Raw genomic sequence first — 18,290 nt, forward strand, 5'->3', positions numbered from 1 at the left:
AGCCTGGTGTTATGCAACGGGGATGGGGGGTGTGTGAGTGTTTTTTTTTTTTTCAGGAGCACCCAAACTTTTTCCTTCTTCATCCTCAGAAATCTGACCCCCCCCCCATCTCCCAATTCTGTCCCAAGAATAAACCTCCTTTCTCCTCCTCCTCCTCCTCCTCCCTTCTTTTTCTTCATCATCATCTTCAGCTGTTGGGGATGATTCAGTGTGAATTACATAACTGCCTATAGTGGAGGTGGGCAGGGTGCAGCGATGACACCTCTGATAGCAAAACACTCATCTTTATTCATTTTCTTAATTAAGGGTAAATGAAAGGACTGCTGACAGGCTCTGCTGCAAAGTCAATACAGCGATTAAGTAAAACATTTGAGGTGCCATTTTTTTTTAATAAGGAACGCTTTATGAGCTATTTATTCATGTTAATAAATTATGTATTATTGCTTAATAGATAATAAAGTCGGAGCAAGTTATATTGTAGAAGGATAAACAAAAGGCAGAGCCAATAAATCCAATAAATTATTACTGATCTTTAAAGCATTAATACATGATTTATTAGCTATTAGTCACTGGTTATAATAATTATTGGAAAGGCAGAACCAATCTAGACAATTGAGGACACACTTATGTTTTAATGCATATATTATTAAGCTTCTTGGAAAAATATTGTTTGCATGTTGAAAGTTTGATGACGATGCAGGAACAGATTTCGTCAGTGGGCTGAATGATGAGCAGTTGTAGAAGAAAAAAGATGACTCCACTCCACTTTACTGCTTTTATTTATTCCATCTTTCATCTATGAAAAACATTCCCTGAATCTTCAACACACCTTTCTGCCTTCATCTGATCACCTGAAGACACATTGTTGACAGAAACTTTAATGAAAAATGAAAGAAATTGTTGAATTTTGATGATCACGTTCCTTTCCTTTCCAGGGACAATATCATGAAGATACTTTGACTTACATAAAAGATGTTATTTCTTTCACAGTGGCCTGCTGAGGATCCTGTCAAGCCTCATGCAGGGACCCATCGAGGTCCCCTGAGCCCTAGTTTGACCTGCTTTGACCTGAATGCAACTTGATTATTGATTAAGTAATGACTCACAGTGCAGGTCATAAAACCTACTGAAACATCACTCTGGATCCAGACCGATGAACGCGAGGAGTGCTGCTAACAGGAAATAGTCACCACAACAGTAAACCCTGATTTTATCCCCACTTCAGTAGATGAGAGTACTGTACATCAAAAGCACAAGGTGCAGCTATGGCTGATTTTTCAAGGCCTCCTCCACTCAAAACGTTGTTTTTCCTCTTATTCCTACAGTTGGGTGCTACAGCTTCACTGTACAGAATGATGTATGTGCAGAGTCTGACACTAGAAGGATGGTTTCACATCCATCTGCTGAAAGGGGAAAGTTTCTCTGTACCTATTGAATCTGATTTTAAGGGGTGGGGCCTATCAGCATGATTTGTGACATCCCAAATAGCTGGATCCAGTATGCAACAGTGCGATGTAGAAACTTGAAGCCACCAGTGCACAGACACAGAGAATAGACTTTACAGTGAAGTAGGAGACATCTTGTGTCCAGCAGGAAAACTAAATCATATCTGTAGGATCCCGGCTTTTATTTGGTGGCCGTGTTGTCAGCTGCAGCTGTGACACTGGACAGAAGAACAATCAAATGCACTGAATCTAGAAGGTATTATCACAGCAATAAAGTAATAGAGCATCCTAATCATCCAAATGGATAATGCTGTTACTGCACAATCACAGGAGAGTGGATGGGAAGGATTTCCTCTTCCCCCATTTTCAATTACAAAGATGAGAGACAGCCGAGTAAGACACATTATGTTAGATAAGAGTATAATCTCAGTCTAGACAGGATCATCTCATCATTTTGGTTCAAGCTGTTTCATCAGAAAATTGTACGAGGATTTCATGTTTGTCCTGTAAAATTCATACAGCGGGTTTTCACAGCTTTCAGCCAAACTCAACTGAATGTGGCATAAAGTCAAAGTAAAACCTGTAGCCAGTTTATAAGAGGCTTAACAGGAAAATGGTGCATTCCGGCTTTTCTTTGCCTTTTGAATGTCTCCATCTGGTGGTGGACCTAAGTACTCTATGTTAGCACAGAAATACTTCCAAGCAATAACACACCTACTTTACAGAGTCTGTGTACACAAAGTCTTTTTTAGCCCCTCAGCCTGAAGAACTAGACAGAAGAAATATTAATAACGTGCAGAGAACATTAAAGTGGTTCAATCAAATCAATGTTTGTCTTATCTTCACAGCGTTCATTTAGGCCACAGTCACACTGCAAGCCTTAGTGCTCAGTTATGATTTATTGATCAGATTAGATGTTTGTCTGCAGTCATGTTACCCTTGTATGTTACCCTACACATCCTCCCTCTTTTTGTGGTTCAACCATCTTGAAAAGGTTGGCATTTAGACATTTGTGCACAAAAACCTGTTGATATTCAAGTCTTTTGTAATGATTAAAAGTGTGTTTCTCCTTTCAACCAGACGTGGGCTTTTCTTTTGTGCAAGCATCTCTACTCCAGCCTTGCAAACTATTGCTGCGTTTACAATGCAAAGAGCTGACCTTAAACAGGCAAGAGACAATGTGTTGCAAACTGAGTAAAAATTCCAAATAAGATGCATATTCCGAACATGTAATGACTAAAGAAAATGTTTTTAAAACCTGAGTAATATCTGGATGTTCCACATAACTTTATCAGAAAATTCTCCATTCGGAATAAGGCCTAATTAGGAATATCCAAATGGACTATGGTGTTTACATGACCCTTACCAAATGTGGAATATTGTCATATTTGGAATACTAGTGGAAAATGAGTGTGCATGTAAACATAGTCACTGTCATGTCACTTAGAAATAATAAATAAGAATCCCCAAATAAACTTCACTGATCAATAGTGAGCTGGAAGAAATTTGGCTCATTAAACTTAACCAGACTGTGAGTCTTTAAATCTAATATTCTGAAAAACATCCATCGATCCACGCAGACAGAAACATCAGACTGCAACATTAGAGATTTATTTAATAACTCAATAACTCCGTGCACCCAGAGAGCAGTGTGAGAATCTCTGTATCACTAAGATATCCAGTATGGGCTCTGCTGAGATCCAGCGGGAAAGAAACACGATGTGTAAGTTCTTAAAGTGTAAGGGAAAAAAGTTTCTAATTCAAACACTCGATTGAAATTGAGCTTGAGCTTTGGTTGATGTTCCAAACCCCTGAGAAGATGAATATGTTTCCAGTTTTAGTATGGTCACTGTAAATTATTTAAAGGCTCATTAGCAGCCCAAGGCTCGAGGACAGTTCTTATTTTGCTGAAATCTGTACGCTGGAGCATCGGTCCAGGTCCAAAAGGACTGAAAACAAAAGGGTTGCACAGCACAAACAACTCTTCAACCTAAAAATCTAACTCAAGAACATAATAAAATACTTGAGAAGCAGCGAATGCCATAAAATGAGTCTCTATCTGAATCTACTGAAGTACAGTAACACTAGTTGATTGACTGAGCACCTTTACAATCTGTCCAGTTACTATAAACTCTAGCTTTTCTCTCCTGGAGGGTAAAAGCAGGTATACCACAACATCAATAATACAACAGCACAAAGTGTATATATATAAAAACATATATTTATTGTTCTGTTACTGTTGGTTAACTTGATCAACAATAAATGGCGGCAGGCCAGGAGACATATTGGACACATATTAATAGAAAGCTTTAGAGAGCTTCTGTTTTTCTGTTCAGTGGCAATTAACAACGCAACAAGAAAAAACAGATCAAAGAGAGAAAATGAACAATATTGGCTGGAGGCCGTACAGTTGATGAATGATGGGTGATAATGGTGCGTTCAAAAGTCATCCTTCTGCCTCTTTTCAAAGTGGTTCGTGTCCTAAGCAGATAACTTTACAAGAGGGGTAAAAATACTGTACATTGTTCTGTATATTAATGCTCCTTATCGTGTGGCTTGAAGGTTAAAATATCTTTTTCATGTATCCTTTGTTTAGGACAGTGATAACTACTTTTTTCTTCCCCCCAAAACAAGCCAGGTTAAAGAAAATCAAGTAAAGCTTTAAAAATGAATAAATGATATTTAGACTCTCTAAAGACAGAAATAGAGGTGCTCCGTACTCGACAAAATAGTGTGCGGATTAAAATAGATAAAGGTTATATATATTTATACTATATATACTATATAAAGGCTTAAATCTCTAGACACAAGGACAGCAACCAGTGCTGTCCACACACATTCCTCAGTACACAAACCCTTTAATGCAGCAATAAAACACACACCTGCTTTGTCTCATTTTCGCTCCATGGACCATTAAGCGTTGTATTGTACATCTGCGGCAGAACGATCACAGGATCCTGATCCCAAAAGTACATTTTCCCCCTAGGAAACAAGGAACGCTGAAGTTTTTTTTTCGGATATGAAAAGACAAACTTAACCAGAGCAAACAGAGTAAACTTTTAGATGCAAAGCCTTTTTGCAGTGTCAGTTTGAAAACATCGTCCACCAAGGTGCATATCAACGGGAACATGCGGCACAAAAGTACTGAGTTAAAGATGCTTTTCAAGGTGGTTTGATCATCATAACCACAAATAAACCCATGTGTATAAAAACTCAAAATGTTTCTTCTTGTCTTTATGTGGAAGCTGACACATGTACGTGTACTATGTCCGCTTGGCTCCAGGCTGGAAGGTACTGATGGATAACACGGAGCTCGTTTAATTAAAGCAGAATAAATCCGTTGAGTGAGAAGCAGTGAGCGTCAATACAGGATCTGCCATCCTATTGGCCGGATAACAGCAAAGGGGGCGGGAAACTAGGCGGTAGGAATGGAAGCGAGTCTCAGCGGCGGAGTTTCTCTTCAAGGCTGTGGTTGATTGTTCACACACAGAGTTTATATGTGAAATGAAGTGGAAGGTGAGTGTGTTTCTGAAGCGGATGAGACCAGGTCCAAATGTCTGTTTCAGTCCAGGCCAACTTTTACATTCCACACGCTGCAAATCACATCCAGTTCCTAAAATTCACGGGGAACTTTTCCTCAGTCTCTCCTGCATCACCTTGTCCTCAGTCTCCATTGAGAGGCACCGACGTTCAGACTGAATGTGCAAATGTCATCCGTAATGCAGAACCGTTCGAAAACAACTTGACAAAAACGCAATAGACATAGAAGAACTTTCTGCAGTCCCTGAAACCTCCCTTTCTCCCTTCCACTGTAAGAAGTTCTCGGTTTCTTAAATTGCAGGATTTAACTGAAACCAATCAGTTTTATGTGCCACAAAAATAATGGAAGAGTAGATTAGTGAAAGACTAATGTCACAAACATGTTCAGAAGCCGTTATCTCCAAAGGAAATAAACAAAGATACTAATTGCACGTACAAGACACCAGTCGGGGCAGTTGCGTCCCATTTTAACTTCAAAGCATCTAAAACCTGTTCATTGTGCTCGGAGAACTGCAAAGCCAAAATGAACTCAGTGTTCATCACCTACCTCAAAGCCCTGTGCAGAAGTGTGAAGTGTGGTATGATACAACCACATTTAAGGGTGGAACTTTTGTTCATTTCAACTCCAGACATTTCACTGGTTTGAATCTCAGCTGTGCAAACTAACCAATAACACATTAAATTACTGTATTCATGTCTGACTGTGTTTTGTAATAAACTGACGATAATAAACATCTCTGGTTTATGTAAGAGTAAGAGTATTTAAATGGACAATTTGTGGCAGATCTTTGGCTTCAGTGGTAAAATATATTTCATTTTTGCGTCTGTCTAGATTTAAAAAAATAAAATCTTATGCCGATTAGATTTGAGGACAAATCCATCAATTGTTAATACATTTGTTTGGGGCCTCTTTTTCTCATTCCCTCTATTTCTCTTTTTAATCTCCACATATTTCCAATCTGCATCTTTTGGAGAAGGAATTGTTGCTTAAAATACAACACTATGTAACAAAGTGTTAAATAGTTCAAATCTGTATTTCTGATGCTTTCTTAAGTTTTCTCTCCACAAATCAAGTCAAAGAATCCAACTGTGGTGTATCTTGTAGATTAAACTTTCTTTCTAGAATATTACAAAAAATTTCTAATTTATTCCACTTATTCCATTACAGTGTTAGCTGCCATTCAAACTGTATCTAATGTATCGCTATCACTATTCTGTAGTCTTGCAGAACAGATAAAAAAAAACTAGAATTCCCTCACGCATTTGGTAAATTTGGTGGAGTGCTGTAACACACACGTGACCAGCTAAAGAAACAGATAAACTGGACTTGGAAAAGATGTCTGGCAAAGTCATTGCCAAGAGACAAAATTACTTCAACATTCCATGTTTCAGTTTGTCTGGTTTTGAGAACAATGTCAGACAGCCACTTCATTCACTTGCACGTCTCTTTGATGGGAACAGAGCCTCTCACTCTATGGATTGATCTGTCCATGAAGAAAACACAGACATTGCACAACCAGCTGTTGAGTTTTAGGTGAGCACTGTGACTGCTGCAACAACAAAGCTGACTATTACATCACACATTAGCGTCGCCAGAGGGAATGCACAGGCTAAGTTGGATCTGTTGCCATAGTAACAGCTAGTAGGGTAGAGGAACTCAGAGTGGCTGTGACTGAGTCAGATGGAGGGTGTGTGCTTGATGTGTTTGAGTTTGGTTCTGTGCTGCGTGCGCTGGCTGGCTCTGGTTCTGGGACTGAGGATGTGGCTGCGGCTGCTGCAGGATGTGCACCACCCGGCTCAGGGTGTCTGTGGTGGCAAACGCCAGATACTGGCAGCACAGCCAGTCCTCCAGGCTCACGCTGCAAGCCGTGTCCAGCGAACGCTCCGCGAACTTGATCATCATCAGTGTCCGCTTCAGGTCCAGCCAGTTCTGCAGGGTGGCCTCGCGCTGGCTGGAAGTGGCCCCTGACATGGGGCCTGTGCTGCTGCAGCCCAGTGCCTGGAACAAGTCCTCACGAGGGCCCCAGAGCAGGCACTGCAGGCAGGCCCGGGCCTCGGACATGCGGATCCTTTCTGAGGGGTTGACGGTGAGCAGTAACCTGGCCAGCTGCTGCAAACCCTGCGAATAGAGCGATCTAACAGGCAGCGGGGGCAGGTCCGCCCAGGTGTACTCACGCTCCTTCAGCTCCGGCGTCTCCTCGAAGGGGTTGGGCCGGTGCAGCATCTCATAGATTAGAATCCCAGTCTGGAACTCGTCACACTTGCGGTACTGAGTCGCTGTGACAATTTCGGGTGCCAGGCGTGACTGGTCGCGCAGCGTACCAGGGTCGGCGGTCATGAGAGTGCTCTTCTGTTTTGCTTGGGAGAAGTTACTGATGATGAGGCGGGCGGGGCAGGTGGCATTGGCGGCGGCAGCAGCGGCACTGGCAGAGGTTGCACCAGAACCGCTGCTGCTGTTGCTGTTGTTATTGGGTTCAAGAATGTCCAGGTTCCAGGGGTTGCCGGGTTGGCAGTGGACCAGCAGCAGGTTTTCCAGTCGCAGGTCACAGTGAGTGACATGATAAGGTTTCATGTGCTCCAGGCCGGAGCACAGCTGCAGCAGCAGAAGACACACCTGGCGCTCATACAGCTCCGGGTTCTGAGTGTGTCGTGCCACGCCTTCTCGGACAAAATCAGCCACCGTCTGGAAGGGCACCTCGCGCGTGATGACCACCACTCGGCTCTTCAAGCGGCCAGCGGTGTTCATGTGACCTGCTGTCGGGGTTTCATCTAATTTACCATTCGGAGCTTTGGAGTCCGTCGTCTTGGTTTCAGTCTTAATCTCTTTCTCTTTCTCCTTCTGCCTGTTTACATGTTCCTCCTCTTCCTCCTCCTCCTCCCCCTCCTCCTCCTCATCTTCCTCTTCCCAGGGCAGCAGGCGGGTTGGGACATCAGCCAGGAAGTGTCCACAGTCTTGCTGGATGTTGAAGTTCACCGCCAGGCTCTGTCTCACTGCAAGGCTGTGGAAAAACTGCTGCTGGGTCTCCTTCACTTTGCTCCGACATATCTGGAGAGAGTAAATATAAGAGAGAGAATGTTAACATCAATGTAAGGTTTGCTTTTGAGCTGAAAAACCTCTCACGATGTAGCTATTTGACATGCCAGTAACCAGTATAGAAAGGTGCACATTTTCAAAACAGTCCTTTCTTGGAAGGCATTCATAGTGTTGCACATGAAAAGTGACAGAAATAGTTGTAAATGAAAAAAGAGAGCTGGCGAGACAAGTTATCACCTCTGTACAACTGGCTAATCCAACCCCCCCCCCCCCATCCCGACATCTGAAAGGTGGGAGGGTGGTCTCTGACGCTATTCAACCGTAAGACAAGTACTTCAAATTTAACATACTGGCACCGTAGAGCACCAATGTAATGCAAATGAAACTACGGGTGCTGGGAACCATGCAAAGTGTTTTGGTTGCCAAAGAAAAACCCAAAAGAAAAATGGAAACAGTTTTATTCTTTGACGTGGTTGAAAATGTCATGAACTTTAAAAGGATGAAAGCTGATTGTTTGTAAGGTTGTTTATTTCAATGTTTCTCTACGAAGACTTCTGTAATTCCAATTAATTATTGTTTAATATTAAGAGCCTGCTATTATTTGAATGAAATAAAATAAACTCAGACCAGCAACAGAAATTGCCTCGACTACTACAGGAGACTTTTACTAAACAGCAACCTTCTGCAACATAAGGAACAAAATACACCATTTTAGAAGATAATGCACAGTGACGACTTAAGGATCAAAGATGTTTTCAGTTTCAAAACTCTCTTTCCCACTCTGTTTCTCTAGAACACTGCAGCTCATGGCGTTAATGATATATGGAGCAGAGAAAAAGGCTGTCACAGACAGCAGTGAGAGTGTCTCTGTCTCCTAAACCACAGTGACAGCCTCTGCAGCTCTCTGTCTTTCTACACTTTGATCACAGCACAGAGAAGAGAAGCCAAGTCAAAGATATGATTGGTCTCTGCAGATGTCACAACATTCACTAAAATACCCACAAAGGGAAAGAATATTAGAGATATTTTGGGTTGAAACTACAGTTTAACTTTTTTTCGTCTTACAGAGAGTCTGTTTTACTGTAATATTTGCTGACACCACCAACATTAGCAAAATCACTCAAATCTGACTGAATTGATGATTTTTAGATTCAAAGAAAGAATCCGTGTGAACTAATAAAATTAATTTCTTGCCACAGCAGTTCTAATATTAAGAAGCAATAAATCATTTCTGACGTAATTTATTGTTAAGGATGGCACTATTTCCATAGAGGTGGGCGATATCACATCAGATCTCTATCATGGTATACATAAGACGTTTTCTTTGTGACAGCAATATTACATTTTAGTCCTGAGTCTGAACTAACTTACAATCTTTGTACCCCTGAATTACGTTTCATCAATGTAAAAAAAAAGAAATTTGTTTGTTTTTAAATTACTATTTGCTTGGAACTCTTAATTAAGACAACTGATTTTTGGAAAACTAACACATAATATGATTGTATTATGTTCAGATAGGATTAAACTAAAAGTCCATTTATGATGACACTGAATTATCACCCTACTCTTCATCAGTCCATTCTTTTTTACCTCTTTGAGGAACACAAACAAGTCTACAATAAAACTGTGTCTTCTTTTATTACTGCTACTACCTTAATCAGTTCCCTTTATTACTTCTATGCAGGGAGACTTTAACCCTACCACAAACACCACGTTTGGTATAATTTATGTTGAGTTTATGAGATTGTGATGTGCGGCCGTGTATTCCTTTCAAACACACTGTGTTACTCTTTAGGAATGTGCATGTTCACTGGATACACTGGTTTGGTTGTCTGTGAGACTACAGCTGCCTACTGATCTTTCTTCGAGGAAATTATTTGCCGAGTTTTCACTGTTTAGATGTCATATTTAGTCAGCAGCATTACTAATTTTAACACAAGATCTAGGTTAACAGGCAATCAATTTAATTTACAATATTCTTTCCTCTTGTTTCCTTAATGCTGACATTTCAGAGATACCTTAAGCTTCAAAGTGCACTGACTTTTTCGCTGAATTCCTCTGAGAGTGAAGAATTCACACACACACACACACGCTCAAGGTGGATTATGAATAATTAGCATCACATTAAAAATATCACACCGTGTAAAATCTCATTTGCAGGAGGATCAACTACACTTACGGGGTTAAGGAAGGCAGGAGCGCAACTGGGCCACATTAAAATGGAGAGTTGAGGAAAGTTTAATTGGGCCTGTTTGTGTTCTGCTGCTTCGTCTGCTCCTGGTTGCCTTATTTATGGATGAGCCTCATAAAAAAACAACTTTCTCTTGAGCCTGCTGCTAATATGAAGGCAAAGCTTTGAAGTGCTGTAGAGAGCAGAGAGTTTCATATCCTGTGAATAATGCAACCTTCATCCATATCTGCTTTGTATTTAGCTTCAGACTCTTCCGGCAAGCTCTGCCCATGACCTCTCTCTCTCTCTCTCTCTCTCTCTCTCTCTCTTCTCTCTCTCTCTCTCTCTCTCTCTGTGTCTCTCTCTCTCTCTCTCTCTCTCACAAGCAGACTTCCCTCACACAATTATACATAAACAAAACCCCTAATGCATGCACACACAGGTTGTATTGCACAAGGTTGTGCCCTAAAGGCTCAAAGTTTAAGTGCCAATATTTCAGCACAAACACCTTCCTCCACCTCGGCTAAAGGAGTGGGAGGAGTTAATAAATCTACTGCCACATTCATCTGAAACCCACACACTAATGAAAAAAAGGTGTTTTAGTAAAAGCATACTGTATAAATCTTCAGTATAAAATTAAAACATTAAATACTTTGACTGGAAAATCGGACAAACTAGCTTATGTTAGCATGTTTCAGTGTCATACACAGTTTGAGAATTTCAAATATTACATGTGCAACGCCCTAAATTCAGTGCAATATATGGCATATATTCAGCCGTAACATTTTGACCATCTGGGCACCCTGGTGGTCATAATGTTATACAGCCCCATACCAACAAACTGTGATGCACTGTGTGTTCTGACACCTTTCTAGCCTTCGCTCCCCACTCAATGAGCCTTGGCCACCCATGGCCCTGTCTCTGGTTCTTTTCCTTCCTTGGACCACTTTTGATAGGTACTGACCACTGCAGACCGGGAACACCCCACAAGAGCTGCAGTTTTGGAGATGCTCTGACCCAGTCGACTAGCCATCACAATGTGGTCCTTGTCAAAGTCCCTCAAATCCTCACGCTGCCCATTTTTCCTGCTTCTAACACATCAACTTTGAGGACAAAATGTCCACTTGCTGCCTAATATATCCCACCCACTGACAGGTGCCATGATAACCATATAATCAGTGTTATTCACTTCACCTGTCAGTGCTCATAATGTTATGGCTGATCAGTGTATAGTATTACCTAATACAAACTGCAATGAATTAAGATATGCGAACCCAATTAGTGTCTCTCATACAACAGACTGGTTTCATATGAAGTTTGCAGACTAGGAATGCAACAAGCAAATATTTATTAGTCACAAATCATTACTGATTAATTTCCTATTTATTTCCTTAATAAATGGTTTAGGTGGCATCTTTAAATGTCTTGCTTTGTCCAAGCAAAATTTTGAAACCTAAAGAAGCATGTTTTAATATTCTCCTTTCGGCAAAAAAAAAAAAAAAGAAAAGAAAAAAGATCTATAAACACAACCAGACATCTCACCTTGATAGCATAGTTGACCAGTGGGTCCTTGGCGTAGGAGGCAGTGTAGTACACAGCATCCCCCGCCTCACAGCACGGTTTCCCAGTAGTCAGCCTGAAGTGGGACCAGCTGTCAGTGCCAAATCTCAAGTGATCCTTCTGACCAGCCATGAAACGGTCCTCGCATTTTGCTGCCAGCTTCCGCAGTGTGTCTGTGTGGAGCCCCCGGATCCTTCCCACCACCTCATCCCAGCTGTCTAACCCCCTGTAAAGAGCAGGTCTCTGGGGTTTGCAGCCTGCTCCTCCACCAGCAGCACCTCGACCTGTTGTCCGACCCCTTCCAGCCAAAGACTCTGTACTGGGGTAAACCCTCCTTTCTCTGCCAGCGGTGGTGCTAGGGCCAGCAGATGCAGGTTGAGGAACCAGGGAGGACACGCTGTTAGTTGAGCGGCACTTGGCGGCAGCTGTGGCAGCTGATGGCCTCTCCAGGGAGTCACCGCTCTCGTGGTCATGGGTACGATGAGGTTCTGAGCTGAGAGAGGAGCTCTGGCTAGCTGTCTCCCAGGTGGAGTCTAAGTCATAGATAGGGTTGGCTACACTCAGGTTGGTGCCACCAGGTTTAGCTTCAGCCCGTGGTCTCAGGGCTCCCTGGGCTGGCTCTTTGCCTCCCAGGCTGGGTTCAGTACTCGAACGGGGTACAGCCTTCTTAGGTAGCGGTGGTGGTGTGGCCCTAGAAACTGGATGGTCGGCAAGGCTGTCCAGGTCGATGGAAGCCAAGGTATCGTTGGATGCTTTGATGTTCCGTGGCTGTTTTAGTGGGATCATGTTGGCTCTGGATTGACCTGGAGGGGAAGAAAGATAACAGCATGTTTATTGCATGAAAAAGAATTAATTAAGAATTCATCTTGACCGACTACAACATAACACACAAAATATCTAAAGCTGGTGAATTCATCTTTCTAAGGATTAGCCACTTGTTGCCATTCAGATGACATGTTTTGGTTGGTTTTATTCTTTCATCTTTTATCTATTTTCCTGTGGGCAGAAAACCATTCACTGTAAACATTTTGTGATTTCAGCTGCTAAAACTGGTTCTAATGCTCTGATCAAAGGGTTTTTATAAAAGATAAAACAAAAAAAATATGTCAGCTGAAATCAACAGCTGAAAAAGGATAAAAATTACACCTGAGCAACAAATCATTCTGTACACTTTCACCACCCTCCTCCCCAGAGCTTCTTTTTTTCACCCACATGGTATTCCCAGCCACCCGCTGGCTAGCTGCCTCTCGTTAAGACCAGGCTGACACGAGGTTGTGTGCTGTGGCACGTGAGGGAACTGGTGGCCTGAGGAAAATTCAAGCCAGAGAGCAGGACAGCTGGGCACAAGTCGTCCCTCTAACCATCCAGCTGCCCGACTCAATTTGCAATTCTGTTCTGCAGTGAGGCTTAAAGAGGCGGCATGGAGAGCACATTTATCAGTGGCTTGAAGTGACCTTCTTTTTCTGGGATGGTGATGGGAGGGAATTGGTGGGTTACGGGGTTGATTGGACTCCCTCTGTGTTCTCTGGAGTTGAGGACCACAGAGACAGATGGGTCACACACACGTGTATGATAAGATGAAACGAACAAAGCAGTCGTGCCGGTTTTATGATGGGAATGAAACAGCCTGGTAGTTTTAACTGAGTGGATGTACAAGGTCAGAGACAACCCGACTGCGCAGCTTTCAGCTCACCAGGGAACACCCCAATTTCCTGGAAGATCAAGACGAGAGGCTGCGGAGTGTTATAAGATGATGTCTTTCAAAGTCACATCTCTTGCCAAATGACTTTTCCTGTCCCTACAGTAAAGGAATCTGCTTGAACAAACGGTTTATCTTTGCACAGTACAAATGGTACTGATTACAAATTTTCGTTAAACGGTATGAGTAACTCCTCACGTGGCGTCACGCTGCCATCATCTTAGGAAAGCAGAAGAAGTCTTAGGAAAGAGCAGTCAGGATAAAGTAAATGAGTCTTGGTAATCCTCCCTGGAACGTGTTCACCAATCTGCAGTAATGCACCCAAGAAAACAACCGTCTCCCTCGTCCAGTCGTAGGGATCTTCTATTGCAGCAATGTAGCTGTGACTTAACTTAATTACATAAGACTGACTCAGTCATTTCAAAATTAAGAACACTTTTTTATAACTGTAATTCACAGAAATAAATATGACGATGAAACCACATTAGGGGGAGGGATTCAAATAACCATATGGCTTATATGAACATATCACTTTACAACAAACAACATAACAAAATTAGGGTTGCAGCTAATTATAATTTACAATATTGATTCATCTTCCCCTTTTTTTTTTATTTACAACTTTTCAGGATAATTTATTAATTAAAATGATTTTACTATTTAAAACACAATGCTGTTAAAGTACAGGTCTTTTGACCTGGTGAAACAGTGAAGAGTTCCTATCTTGAAAAAATTTCTTCTTCTCTAGAACACAGAACCTAATGTGTCTAAAACAACTATTTCCCTATTTTGCATTTCTATTTCCTGGGTATCAATAAGTGTGAATTGTCATATTATCATTATCATCACACACGAGAAGTTGCAGTAAAGATGGCTTCTAACACACATTCTTTAGCATAGCTGGATTAATAGTTTCCTTTCTATTTAAGTCTAATTAGAATGTAAATTCAAACTCACAAATGGTAGATAATAATGTATTGTTTAGTCATCTAATCACACACTTAAAGAAAACTGACTTCCTCCATAAACTATACAAAACCCTAGTGAAAATGGGATATTAAGGCATTCCATTCACAGTTTTAGAGACCAGTATTCTCCAACATTTATTTGTACAGTAAGAGGATGAAGGAACTTGTTGCCGTAGCAGAGTGATTACAGATTACAGTCATCGTGCTGCAATAAAACTCTTGACACTGTAACAAGAGGAGGTGATGAGGAGGTGGGTAGAATAAAGAGGAACAGCGGGGAGGAATGAAGAGAGAGCAGTGGAGTGGGTGGCTAGAGGTGGAAAAAGTGAAGGGAATGACAGAGAAAGAGAAATACAAGAAAGCGAAGGGTGAGCAGGAGACACAGGAGGATAAACAGGTTATGAAAGAGATGAATACTGGGAGTTAAAGGAAAAACAAGAAAAACAAGCCTACCTCAGTTCCACTAATGCCTCAAAGTTTTTACGTAAATGTAGTGCAGCAGCTGTGCAGGGAGAAAGAGTGAAATGCTTTCCTCTGCTTCCATCCCTGAGAGTCTGTGCGGAGCCGCTGGTGCCAACAGGCAGGCTCAACGCTCCCACCAATACTGGAGATTTCTCACTGAGTGAGACAGCGAGTGCTCTGCCTCCTACTGCCTGATGCTCTGATTAAAACACAAGTGTGTGTATATACTGTATATATAGCCAGTCAGAGAGACACACTTGTGCTTGTTAAGTGAATGTGATTCTCCGCTAAAATGTGTGAACAGAAAGAATTGCTCGAGCCAAAAGTGGACAGCAGAGTGAGTGGAGGCAGTTCAGTTCTATTTCTGCTATTCTGACGAGCAAAAGAGAAGAGAAAGAAGTGGAAACTTCACACTCAGTGGCTATGTTAGTAATCTTGAAGGCCACACACACCCTCCCAAACAAAAATGAAAAATGAAATACTGTACTGCACAATGCCTGAAGGCAGACAAACACACAAACACACACTCCTGCCTTTGTCTCTCATTAGCAGCATGCAGAAGAGTAAAATCCGGCTGCAGGCAGCTCATCATGTCTCATCTAGGGAGCTTTTAACAAACTCACAATCTATCCATCCACAGTGTGCATTCTGAGCTTCACAAGTACACACACACACACACACACACACACACACACACACACACACACACACACACACACACACACACACACACACACACACACACACACACAGACACACACACACACACACACACACACACACACAGACAGACACGATACGCAATTTAAATGGTGAATGGTTAATGGACTGTACTTGTATAGCTCCTTTCTAGTGTTCTGATCACTAAAAGCACTTTTACACTACATGCCACATTCACACAGTAATAGCAAAGGCCATCACAAGCAGAAATTAACACATTCATCCACCGATTAACAGCATTTGGCATGCAGAGGGAGGAGCCACGGAACAAACCGCCAACCTTCTGATTAGTGGATGACCCGCTCTACCTCCTGAGACACAGCCGCCCACCACACATACCCTTGTAAAAAAGGGTACCCTTACACATACACTTCTAATTAGTGCAACAATGACACACAAACACAAATTAACACTTTGTCTCTGATGAATCCTTCAACAAGAAAGTAAAACCCACACACCTTTAAAAGAGAAACAGTGAAGCACCTCAGCAGTGCATCTATTCTAAAATAAACCCCACACTTTCCCCAACACACCACTTTGTGTTTCTATTTCTTTTTGTTTCACACACCACTTGATCACAGCGAGATCCTTTCCCACACACAGAGAGCTTCATGTTTTAAGTGCCCAGCTACAGTATGTTTGACAGCTGTGCCAATCTCTCTCTTCCTCCTCCCCGGTACTGTAAAAGTCTGGTCTTGACGTGCTCATCGTTCCACCACCATCAAACTGTTTAATGTCTAATGATGAACTGTCCACTGTCAGCTAGTCTCAAACAGGCTCTAAAATGGGGACTGTGATAGATGAGCTTTGTCATCGTGGTGTTAAGAGGAATGTAACGTTGCAGTCTGCAGTAGTATTAAAAAGCAGAGAGAGGGTATGTGGGTCTATTTGTCATTTAATATAGATATTTTCTCTGCGGAGACAAAAATCTGAAGGAATTAAACATTAACCATGAATACAAATTTTTCCCTATTGCCATTTTTATTTCTTGCTCTCAAAAAGAAAAAAAAAATAACAATCTGCGCACTGCTGTCTTGCTCCAAATTTTAACCACTTGAAACAACGATCAAACGGAAATGTTGTTTGAAGCATGTCCATGTAGAATAACAGACGAAGTGAGAATGAGACAGGAGTCCTGGGTGAATTCTGTGTTTTTGGGATGGTAGATGCACCTGCAAGATTTATAGATGTGCTTGTGCCTGTTGATGATTATCTGTTATCTTGCTTTTACCACCAAAAAATGCAATCTTAAAGAAAAAAATAGTTTTTCGCGGTTATTTATACACCACTGTTTAACTTCAAATTATGTCACAGACATTAAGAATAAGGTAGCAAAAACAGAAATACAAATGTTTCTACTTCCTTAATTGGCTTCTTTGTGTGTCTGCTCTTCTGACTACACTCACTGTGTCCATTTACACTTGAAAGCTCAGGTTACACAACTTGTCTTTTTATTCCTACTGGAAGCAGTTTATATTTGCTAGAAAATATTAACTTTGTGTACTACTACTACCCTACAAGTGGAGGAGTCACCTCATTCATGTGGAGGTGTCAGAGACTTCCATGCCTTCTTCAAACTTAAACTATGCAGTGTCAGACAATATGATTAGGAATTCAGGAAACAAAGACAGTATAATAATTAGTCTCAAAAATAATACAAGTATAAAAGCTTTTATGACATTAATAGCAGTGCTGCGGTCAGTTGTGCAATATGTAATGTAGGTAACTGTAATGTGGTTATTAATGTAGCCCCACTCTAAACTCATCAATGATATCAAATCACACAGGGCCATTGCCAATACTGTTGTTGCTGTGCACCTGTCTGTCTGTCTGTCTCTTGCTCTCTCTCTCTCTGTCTCTCACCCCAACTGGTCGAGACAGACGACCACCCACCTAGAGCCGGAGGATCTGTCCTAGGTTTCTGCCTTTTAACAGGCAGTTTGGCCTTGCCCTTGTCGCCAAGTGCTTGCTCATGGTGGTACTGTTGGGTCTCTGTAATTAATGTTTTAAAGAGTTCGGTCTAGACCTGCTCTATTTGAAAAGTGTCCTGAGATAACTTCTGTTATGAATTGGCGCTATACAAATAAAATTGAATTGAATTGAATTGAATTGAATGAGATGGAAATTAGTGCAAAGATTCGAAAACAAAAGGATTTATGATTTATGTGAGTGATCCACTCGCTGTACATTTCTGCATGTCCAATAAATGTCCTAAAGCAAATGGACCGGATGAGAATGGGGCCCAGAGAACTAACCTCAGGGCAAAGATTTCCACCTCTAGCTGAAATAACATATTTCAAGTTATTCTGACTTCCAGGTTGCAGGCTGTGGGTGACAGGATGTGTTGAGGTTTTGAGCTCCAGCGGTTTTAGCAGGGCATAAATTATGACTTGTCACATGTGGAGGTGTGCTGATGCTGAAGAAAAGCAAAATCAGCTCTTTAGGAGTGAAGCGAAGTGCATGCACTGAAGACTGACATATTCTGGAAATAGTCATCCGGTGACTCCTGTTACTTTTTCAACAATGCTAAACAGAACATCCATATAGAGACACATGATGTGTTTCATTGTGTATAGCTTTTTTAAATTGCTCTGAGGGACTGTGGTGGACAATCAGCAGCTTACATGTTTCTCTTCACCTTTTTCTTATGAGAGGCATATTCTGAGCTGCAAGCAAACAGTGTCTTTTTTGC

At 41.6% G+C, this 18,290-nt stretch overlaps 1 protein-coding gene across 4 annotated transcripts in view; it reads right to left on the minus strand.

Annotated features, from left to right (window-relative positions):
• Window positions 1–3,648: 3,648 nt before the first annotated feature.
• Window positions 3,649–18,290, minus strand: part of peak1 (pseudopodium-enriched atypical kinase 1) — a 100,912-nt gene continuing 86,270 nt past the window's right edge. For all 4 annotated transcript variants that reach the window (XM_051381451.1, XM_051381450.1, XM_051381449.1 and 1 more), the window contains 2 exons: window positions 11,732–12,552; window positions 3,649–8,031 (listed from right to left, as the gene is read on the minus strand). In XM_051381451.1, the coding sequence (XP_051237411.1) occupies window positions 6,643–8,031; window positions 11,732–12,552 (2,210 nt within the window). In that variant the 3' untranslated portion in view covers window positions 3,649–6,642. The remainder of the gene's footprint in view (window positions 8,032–11,731; window positions 12,553–18,290) is intronic.

The sequence above is a fragment of the Dicentrarchus labrax genome, unplaced genomic scaffold (assembly GCF_905237075.1).
Source record: "Dicentrarchus labrax unplaced genomic scaffold, dlabrax2021, whole genome shotgun sequence".
In the NCBI taxonomy this organism is placed as follows: Eukaryota; Metazoa; Chordata; class Actinopteri; family Moronidae; genus Dicentrarchus; species Dicentrarchus labrax.